At 43.1% G+C, this 21,900-nt stretch overlaps 2 protein-coding genes and 2 long non-coding RNA genes across 8 annotated transcripts in view; 1 reads left to right on the forward strand and 3 right to left on the reverse strand.

The window, feature by feature from the left end:
- The window catches only part of Pino (protein pinocchio), a 53,033-nt gene extending 47,322 nt beyond the window's left edge, over positions 1-5,711 (reverse strand). Inside the window, exons 1-2 of one of the 3 annotated variants that reach the window (XM_069113580.1) lie at positions 5,510-5,711; positions 3,186-3,377 (exon numbers count right to left, since the gene is read on the reverse strand). In XM_069113580.1, the coding sequence (XP_068969681.1) occupies positions 3,186-3,377; positions 5,510-5,696 (379 nt within the window). In that variant the 5' untranslated portion in view covers positions 5,697-5,711. Of the gene's footprint in view, positions 1-3,185; positions 3,378-4,969; positions 5,038-5,430 lie in introns of those variants that run through there. The other 2 variants (XM_069113581.1, XM_069113582.1) reach the window with 2 other exon arrangements.
- On the reverse strand, positions 2,012-2,592 carry LOC138180100 (uncharacterized). Its single transcript, XR_011173199.1, has 2 exons — positions 2,299-2,592; positions 2,012-2,209 (listed from the first exon to the last, which is right to left on the reverse strand). It is a non-coding gene; the product is annotated as an uncharacterized LOC138180100 (long non-coding RNA).
- Positions 5,712-6,593: 882 nt separating the features above from the next.
- Positions 6,594-8,386, reverse strand: LOC138179954 (uncharacterized). 3 transcript variants are annotated; one of them, XR_011173174.1, is made up of 5 exons: positions 8,128-8,386; positions 7,809-8,006; positions 7,605-7,724; positions 7,146-7,512; positions 6,594-7,074 (listed from the first exon to the last, which is right to left on the reverse strand). It is a non-coding gene; the product is annotated as an uncharacterized LOC138179954 (long non-coding RNA). The 3 variants fall into 3 exon arrangements; XR_011173173.1 differs by having other exon boundaries at positions 7,599-7,724; XR_011173172.1 differs by having other exon boundaries at positions 7,146-7,724.
- A 9,188-nt stretch (positions 8,387-17,574) lies between these two features.
- On the forward strand, positions 17,575-17,949 carry LOC138179775 (uncharacterized). Its single transcript, XM_069112914.1, has one exon. It carries the CDS (start codon positions 17,575-17,577, stop codon positions 17,947-17,949), a length of 375 nt encoding a protein of 124 aa, XP_068969015.1.
- The last annotated feature ends 3,951 nt before the right edge of the window (positions 17,950-21,900 follow it).

Below are 21,900 nucleotides of genomic sequence, written 5' to 3' on the forward strand. Positions count from 1 at the left end.
GATGTCGATACTTTATTTCTGGTTCCAACGTTCCATTAATTTGATGTAATCGAATTAAACATGAACTTAAAACATGAAAGAAGAAATAACTTATTCTTACATGTCAGAACCATAAAATCACAGAAGTAATGAGATAGCATTGAACTATTTATAACACTTGCAAAGTTATCAACTTTCTCGTCTAAAATATGCATGGCCAAAATGAAAACAAATATAGTAATGATATTGCAATCTTAGAAAATCACGAGTATCTTGCAACGGCATTAAAAATTTATAAAATTGTGCAATATGTTATGATAATACAGGCTTGCTAAGTATTTATGAATTCAGTAAGTCAATTTAATTCAAGAATTAATATTTACTTATTATATTTTTTAATAGATTGTTTGTTGTTATGAATACAATTGTATAAAATGAATGCGATGAAAATATAATTTTCTCTGAAAAATGTATAAAGAGGACAATAACCCTTAAAAGGTTGAACAAGGTTGATAGTTGAACTATCTTCCTTTATATATAAATTTTATATTTAATATAATTTATATTTAAATATAAATGGCAATTGTGAATAATTTACACCAGAAAGAAACTATTGTCATAAGAGGGTAGACTGAGGTTTGGTTCCAATCTAGTTTCATTCAAAGTTCGTGTTATTATACGCAGGGGGTCTTGATAAACTTGCTGACCTCTGATCGCGGAAAATTTCAAAACTGTTACGGATTTATCAATAAAAGAAATTAAAATAACTGATGAAGTTGATCTGAAACGAGTTTGAATAATTTAGTGACATAAATATGCACACTTGTTGAAGTAAAAGAACTCATCTGATAATTAACATACATGTGCAAATTAATTTTTTGTTTATTTTAAGCAAACTTTGTATTTTAGTTTTCTATTCAAGATACATGTGTCATGTAGCATTTTTAAAATATAATTTAATTTAACGATTCAAACAAGTAGTATCAAAAACAAAATAAATCAATAAATTTAATTAAAGATTTGGATAAAAATGAAGGAGTTCATCAGTAATTTGATTTTATTTTATGGATATTTATTTGAGCTCCACCTAGCTAGAGATATAGGGAACAAAATTGTTGATAATGAAGGGCGCTACTATGTGAATAACAGTTAATAAGAAAATGCAAAATGCACCGCGAACATTCAAATGATAGAATACATCTAACAACTTTTCGAAATTAGTATATAAACAAAAGGTTAATTAATTCAATATAAAAATGTCATTATTTATTGAATTGTCATTATTTAGCCTCGCTAAAAAGTAAATGAAATGAAAAAATCTAATTAATAACGAACAAAAAGTATATATATAAATGAATGTAGCTTTACATTAACAAACCATAATAATAATGTGATTAATAATCTGCAAATATTTATGCAAATTTACATTTTCATGAACACAACTACAGAGAAACAAAATTTATGCAATAATGTTCACTCATTAAATATCATAAGTACTATATTCTGGATATTTTACATATTTTTGCAACTAAAAAATAAATAACCACGATTAGATTTACCTTTTTCTAAATTCAACAAAATAAATCAATAAAAAAAGAGCAAAGTCATATATCCGAATGCAACAAGTAACTGTTATTGCATAGTGCAACAAGATCCCGTCTGCTAGTTGAACAAAGGAGCATCATTATCTAAGTAAATGAATAGTGCACGCGCGCCAGACGCGAACTAAAATCGGCTGTCCGCACAAGCGCACCGACTCGAGGTTGATTTCTCAGGAAGAAAGCTGATATCCACGTGGATCCAATTTTGTTGGTAGATCGAGTTCCCGTCTCGCGAACTATGCATGCTTCGCGTCTAATATAATAATAGAGCGATAGAGACCGAGATAACCACGTCATTCCACGTGTAGCGCTTTAGTGTAACGGATTAAGTGATTCAATAGAGGGGCCGATTTTAATGAAATGTGACTTAATTGGAAGCGGACAGGAAATTTAATTATTGGTGAAACCAGTTTCGAATTATTAAGATTGCGTTTTCATATTTCATATAATTTATTTGCATACTCTGACACTCTAGTGATTACATTCTATTCTACCTCGATTCATTCGAATCATTCTACAAAGTCAGCAAATACCAGAAGATGTAAACAAAATATTAATATTAAATTCGGTGGTTGTACCTCGACCTGCAAGTACGTCATTCACTCTGTCATTATAAATCTTCAAAACATCTAAAATTATCATACAAATTATCGTATACGTAAGAAACAGTCTGTTCAGTTTTTTTCGAAATGTTTTTATACATTGATTGCATACAAACCATTAACGTCACGTTATTATTCGTAACTTATATGTTTCCAATTAAGATCAGACGTAATGGTAACGTATTCGATAGTGCATTGCAATAGTCATCGATTGTTTCGCGCTATTGTTTCACTGATGACATTAAACACCGGTCATAGGATACGCTGGAATTTTCGCAAAAAATGTTGCGCTCCATTATAGAGTATCCGCATTGTCCAGCGGCAACAACGATACCTTAGAATCGGCACGTGATCGTGCGTGCGCAATCGTGCAATTTAGTACGCAAGTGTATGCGATTTTATCAGATATTCTGGAAACCATGCGAATTGAAGAGCTTCGACGAAGTATATACATCCATACACATTTCAAGAAGATAATAAGTTTGATAGAACAATAAAAAAATTACTTATCATTAGTAGAAGATAACGAATAGAATTTATCGAAATACACAATTTTGAACACAATTTTGTCTCCAAATATTTTATTGTATTTGCTGTAGTAAACAAATTTTGTTACAATGGCAAATAAAGTGTTTATTCACAAGAGAGATTGAAAGATTCATATTATACATATTAGTACTGAACAAACATCGAGAACAAAACTAAACAGAGTCACGAATACTCATTTCCTACTTAAGTAGCATCGTGTTTAATGCAAAAAATAAATAAAATATGAAATTTTAAAAGAAAAGAAAATATCATTGCGAAGAAGAAGAAGGGTACTCTTTGTTTTGTATTTATCTTTATAATACTTCAAAATTTCATTTTCCGTCCCAAATCTCTCCGTGTAAATCTCTTCTAAAGATATTCATCTCTTTATTCGGTTATGCTTTTTATGACGTATATATTGATTTAGAGTGTAGAGTATTCTAGAGTAACTAGAACCAAAGGCGAATGTACTCACATTTATTAACGCCGAATGTAATATCGGTGAATTGTACGCTGTGAAGAACATTATGAGAAATAGTAGGAGGATTCGTCGGTGCAAAGTCCGGGTCATCGATATCGAAGGACACGTTTTCCTCAAATTCCGTCATTCTGTTCTCCATAATTTCGAAAACACGCAACGAACTTTGAACGCCAGAATGCTTCAAACCTTTAACAAAAAAGAAATTGACATATATACGGTTTCAAACTAAATATTAGATATTAAATGTATAATTTGTAATAAATAATGAATGTACATCAACGATTTTTATTTGATTATACATGTTGCAATAAGCAATCTATTCTTTGATTAATAACAGTGACCTTAGCTTGCCAGATACATATTTAAATTGTACAGAAACTTATTAAATTACAAGCATTCACCTAAAATGGATTATACATGATAAAGAAATTTCTGAAAATGTTTTAAAGGCACACTCTATTGAAATACCCCGACGCTTTAATATATGTATGTAGATACGTATATATGCATATGTATTATGAATAGTAACGCAAGGTCAGTCCCAGAGTAGGCTTACATTATTAATTGTTTTCCTTTTAAATAAAATATCAAAAAGTGTCATTACAATATCAACCAACATACGTATCACATCGTTAATGAATGAAGCCATGATCGATATTACCCTTGAGAGAAAGAGAGAGAGAGAGAGAGAGAGAAAGAGAGAGAGAGAGAGAGAAATCTATTCGAACAATCTTATTCGGCAAGTTATCTAATTTACATTTATAGTATCTTGATTAAAATGTAATAGCTTGTGTAAAGAATAATGAATGATCTTTCGAACGGAAGGTATATCAGTTCAAATAATAGAATACTTTTCTTTTTTCATCTAATGAAAATGTAAAACTGAACTATCGAATAACACAAATGCAAAAAAATTAATTTCTTCTCGATAAATAGATCAATTTAAAAACAGTGCAGTGACAGGATATTTGGAACTACAAATGTATCCTTGCGAGCATTTATATCACCATAAATCATATAATTTACAAGTAGATTTATCGTTTGCAAATACATATAGCATTAACTGTGTGTTTAATGACAATCATGGTTAATCACAGTGATAAATGAATTTGACTTTCGCGAAACTATTACTGTTCAAGAAATTGGTCTTTTGATTCGTAGAATTAAAGAAAACAATAAACAAAAATAAAAAAGTAGAGAGGAAGTTTTAAAACGAAAGGTAAGATGAAACGTTTCTCAAGTAAACAATAACCCATGTACATTGTAATCGATAACATTAGTAGATTCGACGATAAAGCGGAACAAAGGTAGCACTTGAATGCAACAATCTGCTTCGTACATATTATATACGTAACTGTATATGTATCATAACTTCGTTTGGATTCTTTCTTTCGTGACAAATGCTGTTTAAATGGTTTTGAAATTCTCTAATATCTTTATGACACAATATAATAATATACAATGAATGATTAATTGCAAAATATTAACACAATCTTGTTTTTCAACAATTTGATAATATCTTAATAATACATTTTTTTAATGTCATAAAAATACAATTTATAAAATAAAATTCGTAAAATTAATAGTTATTCATAATCTTATAATGTTGATGTTAATTAATTTTTACATAACAACTTAAACAAATAGTGTGCAGCTTCGTAAAATAATACATATCTTTGAATAATCAAAAGACAATTATAACGCTTTATCTTGAATAACACATTCAATAGTAGACACAGGTATAGACTGAATTACAACGTATCAGAAAAAATGCTTACAATTAAAGACGTTAATCGTGTCATTGAAGAAATAAAAAAAGTTGCAGAAGAATATATCCAGAAGAAAGAATGAAGCGTACAATTAAAAAATATTTAAGTGTTACTGAGGAGCTCAATTTAATATACATAACGTGATACTTCTAAATATCACTGGAAGATATTTATGAAATATTTATTATTGAAAGTTCAGTAAAATGTTATGTAAAAAAACATCATATGCTGCATCGATATATTTTCCATATTTTGTATGAGTTAATATTTTGTGTTTCTGTATAGATCAATCAATGAAAAGTAAGCTAAAAAACTAATTTAATAGCACATTCTTATAAAGAAATGTATAAATAATAAGTAAAACTTAAAACCGCACAATCGAGATATCGAATTGAAACATTGAAACACATATGAAATCTTTATGATAAGTGAATCATGTAAACTTGAATCTATTCTATAATTTATACAACCTATTGATTCCTTTAAAGTTTCACAATTCGTTGGCACTAAATTTTCGAATACTTCCGCGATAGAGAAAACGATGCATACTTTTACAAACCGTACGAACCGATGGTTGATGGTTGACTGACAACAGTGACAACGTTTCAATTTGAAGATTCAAATCTCTACCATTTACTACGTCTGTGCCTCTACTATATCGGTATCGATAATGTCGCATGTGACATGAATATGGTAAGGGGGTCAGAATCCTCAAATGAGAAACACAAAACAGCATTAATTGAGGTTATTATATATTTTTTAATTTGTAAGTATTTATTTAAATTAAAATATCTACATATTCTACAATCTACATAACTTTAAGTAACTCTAAAAAGGAATGAGGAATGATTAAATTAGTAACAGAAACTTGTCAGATATGTCTTTAAATATTTTCAATTTGAACTTGCGATTTCGAAGTTTTGAATTTTGTCGAATTTTTGTATTAACAAAATTAAATACAGGTAATTCAATATAAATAAACGGTGTTCTCTTAAAAAAAGAATTGCGTCTTTGGTACAAACTTTTATAATTTTAGTACATGATTAGCACATTGCTAAGGCAATTAAACAAATAAAACTTAAATAAAGACTGATTTTATCTTTTAAATCTTATAACAAAAGTGAATTTACTTTATATATTTTTGCAAATCACCTGCATTCTATAACTTATGCATTTATAATTATCATAAATGATTAAATATCCATAATCTAGTCATTAGTATAATTCAAAAAGAAAGACTTTTCATAGGTTTCTTAATCAGCTTCGTGTTATAACAAAAATTAATTTATAAAATAAAAAACTTTTAATATTTTATTAAGGTCTATCAGATTTACCTAAAGTCTATTACCTAAATGCTAAAAATGAAGGAGACAAATACTAAGAATACTAACTAATTTGCTATACTAAAAGACCTCCTTGAAATATGTAGATATAAGGTATGATATACAGTGAATTATATATATTTTTATATTATTATTAAAAATAACATCGAACCACATAAACATATTTCTTAAATTTAATAATTCACAATTCATTGTCAATTAATACAATTTATATAGGAGCAAAGATATATGTGAGAGTTTCACATACAAATACATCAAACATAAAACACTTTAATAAGATTTCAGAAACCATATTAAAATATTAAATATATTTAAAAATACATAAATATTACATAATAATCGATGTTCGAGAAATCAATAATTAAAAATAAGTATTCTTTGTCTTTATGATCTTTAACTTAAAAAGTGATTGTATAAATAGTGTAATAGTGTTTACAATGTATCGAGATCGTAAAATCCATCAAGCATCAAGTTTTATATGTTATAGTGTTTGAATGAACGAATTCATACAGTTCCTAATTTCGATCATAAAAGATTCTTATAATATAATATAGTGATTAAAAAAATATATAATGCTTGTATACCTTATATATTTCATAACAGTATATTGAATTAAACATTATCTACTTCACTATGATATCTGGAAGAATGTTTAATCTTTGTACAATGTCTAATATTTGATGCAGCAAATACTATACATTCATGTATTGTACAATAAAACATTAATTCTCCATTCATCATACATCTTCCATTAATATATTGGTCTAAATCCTATATAAAATATAAATAATAAACACAGTAACTCTTCATGTACATCATTATGAATCAATGAATATACATACTAGGACTTGGAAGTGGACATAATCTATACATATCTGGCAAAATAAATTGTGGTGAAAATGGTCTTAGTGGACCCATCATATGCCTAGTTTTTCCAAAATCTGCATTCTAATTGAAATCAAGGAGAAATCCAATCAATTATAGGAAGAAAATGCTAATGACGAACAAAATTTAATGTCAGAAAAGTTATATTCCACATATAACTTGAATACTTAATAATAAACAGGAACAGGAATCTGGTTGATATAATATGATGAAGATACCCTCTGTTTTCTAGACATATCTCTTTCTTTTCTTTTTTAGGGCTGTTCTCTCAATCTTTTTCAATGCAGACTTTCACCTGTGAATGACCTGTTGTATCAATAGTATCTGTAACATTTAATTTCTAAGAAACATGACATTCCACATGTCTTGTTGTATACATGTGATTAGACTCTCTGGTCCATGCTCTTTACCCTTACTCTCTTAAATGTGAATCTTTCCTTTCTCGCAAATGCTCTTCCTTTGCACTGTGTTATTGACTACGTCACCTAACTTTTTTTTTGTTCTGTTTACTTCTATCTTCAGTGAAATCTCTTTCCCTAAATGAATTATACAACAATTTAATAAAACTGAAAAATAAATATATTAAACAAATACACAAGACTGTAACAAATAATTTGTACCTATCATTTGTGCAACTATTCCTGTCATCATGTTTTGAATAAAAGAATACTTAAGAAAATCTAGTTTTTAAATATTTGTTTATATGTTACAATTAATATTTGGTATTTAATGTTTTAATACACAATATTATCATTTAGAATCCATTTTGTATTTCACCAAATGGTAAATTTATTTATATGTACATGTATAGGTTATATCTGTAATTTTATATAAATAAATAATTAAATATAGATAATTATATGACTATATAATAGATAACTATCAAGTGCTAAGTTTTTGTCGTCAAAGTACTGCCAAGTGATATGATACTTAACATACTTGAAGTTAATTAGTATACAAATGCTATAATAAACATAATATTGTACAAATTTTGTACCCATCTTTATTTTGCGGCCACTATATAACAATACCGGCTAAATTTCGGTTTAATAAAAATAAAATTATTGCCTTTTTTTTAATTACAATAGTTTTCAACGCATAGAATCAAAAAATGCAAGTATTAACTTTAGAAACCCAGAGGTTTCAAAGTTATGCATATATAAAGTTGAGGGTTTTTAACGTATTTGACAATTTATTTTGACGCCATGTTGGCTTTTATCCACGATTCGTCCAATAAGTGCAATCGCTGACTACAATAATTACACGTGGATGGCAGCCGCTTAGGCGGGAAATGTTTTTTTAGATGATTTGTCTTTTAGCCTAATAACAGTTATGGTGAACTTGTTGCGAAAGATGTAGTCATAAAACAGTAAATCACAGCATGGAAATTGCAGGTGAGTACTGAATTAGGTTGGCAATAGTTATAAAATTCCAGGGACCGTAAGGCAACCGGCTATGTTAATATATTAATTTTCGCCAAAGTCCATGTGTATTACGAATGAATAGGAGAGGAATGTTAGGTCCATCAACTTCTAGAAATTCAAGAGATTACAGTGGGAGAGATTATAATCTCAGGGAATATCAGTAAACAGGTACACCAAATACTTCAAATGTATTTATGTCAAACAACGGACTTGCTTTTTTACAGCAACCATCTGTTGATGTACAGAGTACAGAAGAATTCCCAACACTAGGTAACACTGCAACTTTTGAACGGGACCGTTCAAGGGGGGCGGTATGTTCGGAATTTCAGTTGGCCGTCCGGTTATGGCACGGACAGGCCATTTCCCTCATTAGGAAATTCCGAATTACCGGTCCTCCGAAGGCAGTAAACGTAATGACTCGAGGCAGGAAAAACCCAGGCAAGGACCAACCGGGAGGGCACGAGTCAGTTCAGCTTCAACCATCGAACAGTTCAGACACAGGACGACAGAGTCCTGACTTAGTTCAACTACAAGCAATGAAGACTACAGACTCAGGACGACAGAGTCCTAACTTAGGTCGGTTATGGGCTACAACTTAGTTCGGTTAAGTGCTACAAATAATACAAATAAAGTGCCGTCTAAATCTAACACTTGAGTTATCTCATCTCCACCACCTTGAACATTAAGTCATTCAAGGTACGCGATATCGACCGATCGGTTTGACCTGACCGGTTGCTCTTTAGTCGATAATACGCAACACAATAAAAGAAGGCAATAATTTTATTTCTAATAAATCGAAGTTTAACTGCAATACTTAAAAATAAAAAGAAAGGATCATATTTATAAAAAAGAAGAAAATATACTGTATTAAACAATATATGTCTGATAACCAAACACAAGTCTGGATGATGGGATGATCTATGTCGAGGATTGTGACTTCGACTTCTTGAAGAAGTAGTATATTATTTATTCATTTTCGAATTCGCTTGCTTTCTAGAAATTGGACATATTGTTTTTCCACAATATGAATGACACTTTAATGCGTATAAAATATTACCTTCGAGAAAAAAGATCATCTTTACAATTTATAAACAAAATGATTACAAAAAATAAAAATTTTTAATATTAAACAAATCATTTAAATTTTCATTATTTATTGCAACAATTGTACGATGTTCTACAATTTTTTCTGTTGTAACTGATGCACTTTTTACCTCTCTTTCAAATATAGGTTTGAATCTCCCCCTATGGTTAAATAAATTTATTTATAAATAGAAAATCTAGAGTAGATGCATATAAAGGGCTGGTCAATGGCAAGGGTCAAAGCCATCCTGAAGAGGCCCTTACAATGCTATAGATGCCCTTACAATGCTATAGAGCTGGGACATGTGAGAGCGACCTGCAGATCTATGGTAGACCGGGGGCAGCTATGCTACAGGTGCGGAGGCACCGGTCATCAGGCTCTGTGAGTCGCTCGGTGCGCCCACCACCCACAGAATGGGAGGGGCCGCATGCGTTCCGCCGAAAACTAAAAGGCCGAGCCAGATTCGGGAGCCTGCTGCAGACAGGATGCAGGGTGACAATGCGAGAGACCTACCGCAAGAAGAGGGAAGGATAACGCGTGTGGCAGATGGCCGGCGGGAGGCCATTGATATGGATTTGGTAAAGTAGATTCATGCGGCTGCTCCAGACCAACTTGAGGCGATCGAAACGGGCACAAGTCCTGCTTTTCCAGACGATGAGGGAGAGCAGGGTTGCCCTGGCAGTGGTAGCCGAGATCGTATACTAGACAAGCCTAACTGGGTCGGAGACCTGGATGGTTTGGTCGCTATGACGTGGACGTCAGCATCGGACACGCCCGTCGCAGGGATCCTGCTCGAGCAGGGCAAGGGGTATGCCGCGATCGAGTGGGCTGGGATGGTGGTGGTGGGCGTATATGTCTCCCCGAACAGTGGCCTGGTTGCGTTTGAGGAGTTCCTGGACGGGGTTGGCGATTGCGTGAGACTATACCTTTCACGTTAGGTCCTCGTCCTGGGAGACTCTAATGCTCACTCCTCGCAATGGGGGAACACAAGGACGGATACTCGTGGCCGGGTGCTGTCAGACTGAGGTGCGGACCTCGGCTCCTCTTACTTAACAGAGGCTTGACCAGCAGCCATTGTCGCGGCCTGGAACTGGGACGCCCGTACAGAGGAGACAAGCGTGGACGAGGAGGCGGAGTACCTTCGCCGAGACATGAACGCGGCATGTGATGCGTCGATGCCGCGCTCCGTGCCTGGTACTAGACAGAACGGGACTGTGTACAGGGTGGATCCCAGAGATCGCACTGCTACGGGCGAGGTGCATTCGGGTCCGCAGAGATTCCGCCGTCGGCGGCTTCATGACGAGGAAGAGATCTCCCTCTGCACAAGGCATATAGAGGGACGCGATGCATCTTACAGCGGAGGATCAAGATCGCTAAAGCCCAATCCTGGATGGACCTCGGCCAATCAGTCGAATCCGACCCGTGGGGGCGGCCGTACAGGATGGTGATGAAGAAACTGCGGCCAAGGGCCCCACCGCAGACGGCAGATATGAATCTGGCATTGCTGGAGGAGGTCATTCGCATACTGTTCCCGCCACAGGAGGACAGCTCGGGGCAGCCGCGCACTTCCTCGACTTGGACAATGGAGTGGAGGGAGGAACTAGGGATTGCGGAGAAGATGCTGGATGCGGCGAGCAGGATAGCCTCCCGCGACGTGGCGCCGGACCCGGACGGAGTCCCGGGACGGATATGGGCGGAGACAATGGCAGTCATGGCCCCCTGACTATGTCACATATTTACACGGTGTCTGAGAGAGGTAGTCTACACTCCGATATGCCTACTGGATGAAGTGGGCAAGCTCTTCGAAAGAGTTATTGCTGCCCGTCTGGAGGCCCACATGTCAGAGCGAGTACCCGGTTGGCACGAAAGCTAGTACGGCTTTCGGCGGGGCCGCTCGACGGTGGAAGCTGTGAACCGGGTACGGGAGATGTCACAGGCCACGGTTTCTCGGGGTGGGGTAGCCTCTTTAGATATAGTCAATGTATTCAGCACCATACCCTGGAACGGGATATTGGAGGCCCTTGAATTTTTCGAGGTGCCTCCCTACGTTATTCGTGTCATACAGGCCTACCTGAGCGACAGATGGGTCGGCTACACTGGCAAAGATGGAGAAGGGCGGTGGCCCGTTGAGCGCGAAGTTTCGCAGGGTTCGGTTTTGGGACCGATTCTGTGAACCATCGGCTACAACGCGGTGCTTCACTGTTCCATGCCCCCAGACTCGGGCATGGTGTGTTACGCGAACGACACGTTGATCTTGACTGGGGGATGCTGATGGCACGAGACGTTGCGTCACGGAGAGCTTGCCGCCGCCTGTACGATACGGGTTATACGCAGGCTGAACCTTTCTTTTTTTTTTTTTTTATTAACGTGGGGGAAATCCGCACGGACATTAGGTCGCTTCTGGGGAAAAGCGGCGTGGTAGTGCCGGACTCCAACCGACTAAAACCTCCACGATGACCGTCCCGGCTGCGATCGAGAGGGGCCTGGGAACCGGTGTAAGCGATACATCGCCCTCTCCCCCAGCGCTCAATACGTCCCCTAATGGAGCGATGTGCGGCCATGTCACACCGCGCCTCGTCGACGGAGCCGCTTGGCACGGCGGTTCCCTGGTCCGGTTCCCCTACCGGACTGCTCTGCGGCCCCGGGGCGCTGAGCTGCCAGCGCCTAAGTTTGCACCCCACCGGGGGACGTGGCGGACCTAGTGCGTCTCACCGAAGCGCGTCCATGGCCTCTATTGCGCCCTCGCCGGTCAATCCTCTCAGGGTGAGAGTACCGCACCCTCACCCTCTCCGCGACCTCTTTTCGAAGCATGACTTGCTCACAGAAGGAGGTCACAGCCCTCCTCCTTCTCTCGCTTACCAACAATGCCTCGAGGATCGTCGGCGGCGAGAGATCCCATCCGATTTCCACGATGAGGTCGTGGCGCGGCCGCGCCCACGCCGGGCAGTACTCCAGCGTGTGCTGCGCCGAATCCACGCTCGCATCGCAGTGATGACAGCGAGCGGTCGCCTCCTTCCCGATTCGGTGCAGATACTCACCGAAGCAACCGTGTCCGGTGAGCACCTGCGTCACCCTGTAGGTCAGGGGAGGCCCGCCGCCGTCCAACCAAACGTCCCAGTTTGAAAGGACGGCCCCGAGGACCCTTATCCCTGGCGCACCCGCTCTCGTGTCGAGGCTGGCGCGCCATCTGTCGAGCAAAGCTTGCTAAGCCCGAACCCTGACGTCGGCGCCCACCGGGCCCCCCCACCCGACAGACCCCGAGTGTGGAGATAAATCTCACGACACCTCAGGGCCTGCAATTCGAACGGGGGAAACCCGGCGAGCACCGCCGCTGCCGCCGCCGAAATGGTGCGGAAGCCCCTCACTACCCTGATGGCCACCGTCCTGTGTAGCCTCCTGACCATTAGGAGACTGCGACGGTTGGTCATCAGCTCCTCCGCCCAAATCGAAGCTCCGTAGAGGAGCCTCGATCGCACCACGCCGGCGTACAGCCGGCGCACTCCTACGTCGGGCCCGCCCAGCCGAGGCAGCAGACGTCCTAAGGCGTTCGCCGTCGCCTCAACAGACGGCGTCAAGCGCTCGAAGTGAACGCCGAAGGTCCAGTAGCTGTCGAGGGTCAGGCCCAGGTACTTCATGCTGGTTCCGACCCCGATCTCAGCTCCCTCCAACCTCAGGCGATAACCCGCTGGAGGCGTCCCATGATTGGCCTTGCGGCAAAACCACATTGCCTCGGACTTCTCAGGGGACACCCTCAGTCCCAATCCCTTGATATCGGCGACCACGCAGGCCACCGCCAGCTCCGCCAGGCGGACGGTTCTACCCCATGCCGTGCCCCAGACCAGCACCAACGTGTCGTCGGCGTAGCACGCCAGTGCCGAGTTCGGAGGCACCGGCGTCCGAAGCACCGCGTCGTACGCGATGTTCCACAGCAACGGGCCCAACACCGAACCTTGCGGGACCCCGCGGTGTACAGCCCTCCCGGTCACCCCTCCGCCCTGGACGGTGTAGACGATACTCCGGTCCCGGAGGAACGCCCGGACCACATCCCGCAGGTACGCGGGTACTCGATGAAATTCGAGGGCCCGGCATATCCCGTCCCAGGGGATGCTGTTGAAGGCGTTGACCACGTCCAGCGACACGGCCAACGCCACGTAACCACGCCGCTCGGCCCCCTCGACAAGGGAGCGGACACGGGCGACAGCGTCCGTCGTAGACCGCCCCCTCCGGAAACCGAACTGGCCATCGTGCAGTCCGGGCACGCTCCGGGACAGATGCGACTCCAGGCGGGCAGCCACCACTCTCTCCAGCAGCTTGCCCGCCTCGTCCAAAAGGTACACCGGCCGGAAAGCGGAAGGCGAGTCCGGAGAGCGCCCCGGCTTCGGCAGCAGGACCATCAGCCCCTCCTTCCACGAAGTGGGGAATTTACCTCGAGACAGGCATCTGTCGAACAGACGCATTAGTCTCGGGGCTAAGACCCCGGCGACGTCCTTCCACAGGCGGGCCGGGTCTCCATCGGGACCCGGAGCTTTCCGCGCTCCGATCCTCTCGACGGCCCCGGCCAGTTCTTCCTCAGTGACCCTCGATTCCGGGCTCCAACTTTCCGCAGTGACCCGTGGTTCTTCTTCCAGCGGTTGAGGCTCCTACTCCTCCTCTTCGGTAAAGCTGCCAACTCCCTCGTTCGCTGCTCCCGGGAACGAAGTGCCGACGACCTCCTCCAGGAACCGAGGGTTCATGCTCTCCGTTAAGGGAGGCACCCATGGACGGAGTTTGTTCAATACCATCTTGTAAGAGCGCCCCCAGGGGTCAGAGTCGAAGCTGGCCATAAGCTCGTCCCAGGCCCGCCTCTTCGCCTCTTTGATGGCTCGTTGCAGGGGCCTCCGCGCTTCGCGGTAGGCCTCGTACAGACGAGCCACCGTGCCTTCGTCCTCCCGCCGTCCACAGCGGGATCTGGTGTACTGGCGCCGAGCGTGGATGCTAGCATCGCGGAGACGAGTGATCTCCTCGGACCACCAGTACACAGCGCCGACGCGGCATAACGTGGTACGCTCCAGACCGTGGCATACACGAATCACAGATCGCGTGCATGTCGCGCCTCATCCGGGTCGCTCCCGCTTCCGCGTCCTCGTCGGTCGGGGATTCTTCCAACCAGGCCACGGCTATAGCGGCCGCCGCCATGAAGTCCTCGTCGCGGCGGGATACCACCCACCGCGGGAATTTTCTTCTCCTTCCCGGTGGGCCGATGGGCCCGCGCGCACCCGACGAACGGTCGCCCATCGCGCCGCCAACCGCCACCTCCATCAAGATGTAGAGGTGGTCCGAGAGCGTCTCCTCCGGGGAGACCTCCTACCGGACACGTGGACACGTGGGTACTCGCGCCGAGCAGTCCCTGACGCGATGTCCTTCCGCCCCGCACCGGTAGCCGCGAGCTCCGACCGGTCGGCCGTCGATGTGCTGTCCTGGCGCACGTGACCCGACTCCATGCACCTGAAGCATTGGAGTCGGCGCGCAGGGAGAGGAGAAACCCTCGCCGCTGACCAACCTATGTTGATCCTACCTCCTGGTCCGACATCTCTTCCTCTGCTGACTCTCCTGGCCGCTGTCAGCGGGCAGCGTAGCCATACCGACCCGAGGCCCCGAGGAGCGGAGCGTATAACTCCCACGTTGACCTCGTCGGCGTGGCAGCCCCCAGCCTCAGCAACGGCGGCTGCCACCTCCTCCACGGTGACCGAGTCCTCCAGTCCGGTTACTCTTAGTTCGGCCGCCCTTCGCGGCACGGTTACCTTAGCGGGCAAATCCTTCAGCGTGGCCGCCATCCGCTCGGCCAGTCGCGATGCTTCGCTCCCAGCGTCCTGGCCTGGGATTTCGAACAGCAGCGCCCCCGTGATCGCCCTCCTCGGTCTTAATTCCGTGATGTCGAGTTCGGAGAGCTTGACTTCTCTCTTCACCACTGACATCGCATCCCTGTACGTGAAGCCCAAGCCGTCCCTCACGGTGAGCGATACCGCAGTACACCGTGGGGGTCGAGGAAGGCCCGGCACTCTCTCGCTGTGCGCGTCTCGCCCACTAGCGTTGCGTTTCTTTCCTGCCCCGATAGCTCCGAGTCCATTGCCGCTGCCTGCTGCTCGCGTGGATTCTCTTCCCGTGCGGGGGCGCACCGGAGGCCGAGCGGCCGCCTCCGCGAAAGTCCTTGCCCTCGTTCCGCCGCTTCCGGTCGCCGTCCAGGGCGCCAAGGCCCCTATTCGCAATGTCGACGACGGAAGAGACGATGATACCCGTCCCTTGGTTCTTGCGTCCTCGGTCGGCGCATGGACCGTTGGAAGAGGTTGCACCGTAGGCTTCCTGTTCTTTCGCCTCGCTCTCCCTCTTCTTCCTCCTACCACAGTGGTGAATCCTGCCTCGTCGGCCGACGACTCCATGGTCGACCGCGAGGTGTCTCTCGCCGACCGCAACGTGCTTGTATGATTCTTGCGGCGACGCCAGCGTCCGTAGCCGAGGGGATAGCCCCCCCCCTGGCATTATTTTTCGCCGACATTCCTCCAACTTGCGGAGGAACAGGATCCTGAAATCCTCTAGTGGATCTCGAGGTCCTGGACCACCAAATCTATTCGTTCCCTTGGTGTGTGTTTTACGTGTATTACTCCCCGACCCGTCGGGACAGCGGAGATGGCGCGACGCTGACCAGGGGTGTGGGGGAGGTGGGGGAGGGGGACCCATAACCGTTCCCGTTGGGGCCCGGGAAGCATTTTCTTTTGTCCTCCTCGTAGAGGTGATCCCCACCTCTTGTCCTTCGCCGTCGTTGTTATCAACATTGGCTGCCCTCTCCGTGCGATCCTTGGTCAGCCGTTCCACCGTCGCTTGGAGACGACTGACCTCTCCCTCCAGAAAGCGCACCCTCCTTCGCAGGTATGCGACGTCCTCCACTTCCTGATCGTGGGTCGGTTCCGCTTCTTTCACGGTCGCTTGCTTGTCGACCGGTCCGGTCATCATTTCGTCCCTCCGCATGTCGTCGCCGCCGTCGGCACCGCTGCGGATGGTAGAGGCAGCGGCGGCCACGGTGGCAGCTTCGGCGTCGGTATCGGTGTCGGTATCTGTCCCGCGCCTCACGCCCCTCTTCTTCCTTTTACCGGGAGCCGGAAGTAGCGCAGAGTCCGAATCCCCCGTGGGCGGCCGTTGGCGGCGGAGGCGGTGCTTTCTGTGGACTCGGCAATCCTGCGGTACGACCGCTTGCCGAGTGTGTCCGCGACGGTCGAATAGGAAGAGCATGACGACAATTCGTCGTCGGATCTCAACCCCCCGCCGCTACCGCGGCGCCGCCGCATCCCACCCCGCGAAGACCCCGGGCCGATGTTCAAAACGTCGGGTTCCTCCGACCCTCTCCGAGACTCCCCAGTTCGCGAGTCCCCTTCGCCAGACGCATGAGCGCGTCCAGGGGCCTGGCGGCCCACCCCCGGACGGCCACGGTTGCTCGATGACGACGCAGCGGGGCCCGCTTTACAACCCGCGGCTGCGCCGGTACTGGGGTATCCCTCCCCTGCACCGTAAACGATTCTTCGATTCGTTTTTCTATCCATTGTTATTCGAAAAATTGCCGAGGTCGTCAACAAGGGTTTCCATCCTGGTGCCACTCACTCTTTCGCACCCTGCCCCGATCAAGGCTGGTGCAGAGTGACGGGGAGCTTCACAAGAAGGTGAGGCCTGTGGTCTTGGCGGATACGGGCCCACCAATTTCTCCGAGGTTCTCCGCACCGGATCGGCAAACTGGCGGGGGCCAAAGGCGCCGACCAGTCACCGTCCGGCTATAGGAGAATATCAGATTCATCGGGGTTTCCCAGGGCGTGGTCCTACGCCCTGAGAACCCGTAGCCGCCTCGTGCCCCCCATGCAGGCTGGACCTGAGGTATCCCCTGCCAAGTCGGAAACCATATGGTTTTACGACTACCAACGTAGGGGGACTCCTCCGCCTGACCAGTGTTCGGACATAAGCGGGGAGAAGGTTGAGCAAGGACTTCAGATGAAATATTTGGGCCTCACCATCAACAGTCAATGGACGTTCGGACCGCATTTCAAGCTCCTGATTCCCAAAGTGACGACGGCAGCCAACGCTTTTTGTGGTTTGCTGCCGAATATCGGTGGGGCAGAAGTCGGAGTGCGCCGACTATATGAGGGACTCGTCCGTTCTCGGGTTCTGTACGGGGCTCCGGTTTGGGCAGGAAATCTGATGACAAGTCGTCGCAGTCTACTCTTGCTGAGGTGACTTCATAGGATGACCGCCATTGGGATCGTAAGGGGATACCGGACGATATCATATGCGTCGGCGACTGTCCTAGCGTCTCCTCCGTTCAAGCTGCAGGCCTTGGCGCTTCGACGAGTGTACGAAAGCCGGAGGGACCTGAGCTCAGGCAGGGACTCTCTCCCCGCCGAGCAGGTGGCCCGAGACGTTCGGTGGGAGGCTAGACGAGAGGTGTGGTAACGGTGGCGCTCCGACCTACTCGTCGAAGACCAGGTCCGTGGCCACCGGGCCATTAGATCGGTTCTGACAAATGGGAGGTTTGGAGGGACCACGGAGGCCTTCCGCTGTCCTTTCGGATGACGCAGGTGCTCGCAGGACATGGATTATTCGAGGAATACCTGCAGAAAATCGGAAGAGAGGTGACGAACACCTGTCACCACTGCGATGTGGGTGAGGACACGGCTCAGCACACGTTGGAATTTTGTCCGGCGTGGAGGCCCCACGTCGTATTCTACGGCTAGCGATTGGCGAGAGATTAGACCCCTCGTCAGTTGTGAAAATGATGCTGAGGGGGCAACAAGAGTTCTTCGCAGTCCGCTCATATTGCGAAGGCGTAATGCTCGTAAAGGAACGAACAGAGCGAGAGAGGATGAGAACATACCACTCTTGCAGGGTTCCGCGCCGAAGGACTGTTCTACGCCGTCCTAGGTGATCATAGGGGGCGACACGCCGAGGAGGATCTGGATCTCCTAAGACTTGCACGACGGTCTTGGAGATGGCGTTGAGAGGAGTGGTCCCTCCCAATGCTCGAAGTAACTAAGGAACGACTCCCGCAGATAGGAGAAAACCCAGGAGTGCTCCGGCAATAATTCGAAAGAGGTCTTGGGTCATCCCAGCTGAGCGTCAGGCGGTCCACTGTGGGGTTTTAGTCAGTGAAGTCCGACACTTCCCAGAAGAACGGGGGCGGGGGGTGTCCATGAGGATTTTCCTACATATAAAAAAAAAGTAGATGCATATAAAAGAAGCAATTAAACAGTATTAGCAGCTCTGACCTTAGAGATCTTAAGATTGAAATGTAAATAAAGTGACTACCTCTGAACAATTGCAGGACAAGATATTTTATAATAGATGTATGAAGTGAATGAAATGGCAAACATGCTATAAGAGAGATAGAAATATAATTATCTTTCATTTTATATTACTGATTCTGTAACAGTATTTTGTATATCAATAATGTAAAAAACCATATATCTACTATTAAAAATAAAAATCACATTAAATGATAGCTAATTATGTACATATATAAATTCACCTTTTTGTATGCGAGTTATTCTTCAGACTAAATGTACAATTGAACATATATAGCATACAATTTTTCTTCAATGCTAGAAATCATAAAACAATTGTATTATGTTCTAAATTTTTCTCATCCTTGTTGAACCAAGGACACATTACTGGTTTCAAAGTTGTGCGAATTGAATGTTATAGAAGACAATGTAATGGCAAATGTATTATCAGTACTAAGCCATGTTCAATATTAAAACTCATTTTGATTCTTCAGTTGTAAAATTTTAATCTTTGGTGATGACAAAGAGGAAATAAGTGTGCTCACGCTTGTAATTCTAGTCATTTTATAGTACAGGTGATGTACCATGTAGCCAAATGATGAAAGGCATACAGGGTGCATGGTAGAAGAATCTATAAAATTAGGGATCTGCCCTGTTTGATTGCACACTAGCATAGACAAAAGCCAATTGAGTTCCATGGTAGAAGAACTTATTTTATTGTACGGTTCTACGGGAAAGTTTATATCTATTTTACTATTCGAGACCATTCTGAATAAATGCGGATAGATTATGTATATAGTTTCAGATTAATCGGAATGTGTTTATATAAATAATAGATTATATTCCCTTGAAATTCGCTTACAATATCGTGTTTCGTGTGATTATAATTAGAATAATATCACGGACATGTTGATGAAAGCGTCATAAAAAAATGCCAATAACATAAAAACTTCATTATTGTGTTATTGCATCATTGATATCCAATCTCTGATCGAAAAATATTGCTCGTCACTATCTGTATAGTCGGTAGTAGATGTTCAATAAAGAAGAACTATGTAATTGTTTTATTGTAAATCCTAACATATCATCAAAATGTTCCTACCGTGAGTATATTTTAATTGAAAAAATGGTGAAACTTAGTCTCTAGGCACAATCTTTTTCAGTTATTATTGCGTTTTTCGATAACACAGGGAACATTATACAAAAATCGAGACCTAAATGTTGCAATAATTAAGATGTAGAAATTCGAGATTCTATTTCTCGAAACTGACATCTTAGACGTGTCGAATGTAGAAAAGGACAATTTTTTTTATTATTTAATTTGTACTTTACAATTTGTCCAGCTGGACATTTGGTAAAATTTTCTAACTTAATTGCTAAATAACATATGGATGGCTACCCTCTATGGGATACCATCTTCGAGTTTTCTTTTTAGTCTTCTTTCTATGCGAGTTTTGTTCGCTTCACCAACCAGTTTGGATATGTTGCTGTTCTTTCCTTGTATTTCTCTGTGTAGCTGCCGATTTCTTTTTTGACCGTTGGTATTTTTAAGTCTTTGCGTATATCCTCGTTTCTGACATACCATGGGGCGTTGACTATTGTTCTCAGTATCTTCGATTGTAGCGACTCTAGTTTATTTATGTGATTCATTGCTGCTGTCCCCCATAGTGGTATTCCGTACATCCAGATTGGTTTTATTATCGTTTTGTAGATTTTTAGTTTATTTTATATGCTGAGTTTAGGAGTTTCGATTAGTTAGTCAGTACATCTGTCTTCTTTTTATCCGTATTTTGCCTAAAATTGATTTAGTATGTTGTTTCCACGTAAGCTGTGAGTCTAAGTGAAATCCTAGGTATTTAATTTGCCGTATTTGTGTTATTTGCGTGCAATTCAATTGGATATTTGATGGTTACCGTTTTCTTAGTGTAAATGTAATATGGTTGCATTTACTGGGGTTTGCTTTTACTTGTTTATCTTGTAGCCATTTTTCTATTTTTGTGATGTGCTCTTGTAGTAATGTGACTGCTGTTTCTGGATTAGTGTGCTTGACTAGTATAGCCGTGTCAACCGCGAATTTTGCTACTGGTAGTTATTGGTATGTCGGCCGTGTATATGTGTATAATATTGGTCTTAAGACGCTTCCTTGCAGTACCCCTGCCTTGATGTCTTTTGCTTTAGAATATACATCCTTTATTTTTACTACAGAGATTCTGTTGCTTAGGTATGATCTGAGTAAGTGGTGAATTTGTTCCGGAAAGTGCTTTTTGATTGTTTGTAAGAAGCTTTCATGGTTCACTTTGTCAAATGCATTCTCAATATCCATGAAGAGGACTGTATGGTATTGTTTCTTTTCTATTGCTAGTAAAATTTCGTTGACGAGCCTGTGGATTTGCCCTATCGTGGAGAGAAAAGGACAATGCGAGTGAAGAAGAAAGAGGGACTAAGAATTGAAGCGATCAACAAATACCAAAGACTCGCGATAATCTGAGACCTTTAACTCAAAAATTAAACTTTCTTATTTCTGATTTCTAATCAATGAAACTTTTAGCAACAAGTTTCCTACATTTTTCTGATTAAAATGACATCAAACACAATATAATTTGGAATATATTTGTGTTACGTGCGACAACTCTTTGCGTAGCCCGGAATCCATCTCTCGATCGAGGCGGCCACTAGCAATGCAAATGTAATTAGTCGAACTGCAATAATCCTAAGGAACTGTAATAAAACTGAGGTGCGGTGTTAGTCGCCGTGATAGTGCTACTACTCCGCTGATGTAGAGGCAAGATAGGTTCTGTTGCGAGTGTAGATGTCGCTGCTGAGGTACTACGCTTTTCTTCTCATTTTTGTATCGTGGAAGAAAAATCGGACTCCGGTCGCCGGGATATGAACCCGGGTCTCGAACGTT

Source organism: Bombus flavifrons, chromosome 5, assembly GCF_040668555.2.
Source record: "Bombus flavifrons isolate JBK064 chromosome 5, iyBomFlav1_principal, whole genome shotgun sequence".
NCBI lineage: Eukaryota > Metazoa > Arthropoda > Insecta > Hymenoptera > Apidae > Bombus > Bombus flavifrons.

Coding starts and splice junctions, on each gene's coding strand:
- LOC138179775 (XM_069112914.1), top strand. CDS start 17,575: ATGCAGGCTGGACCTGAGGTATCCCCTGCCAAGTCGGAAACCATATGG.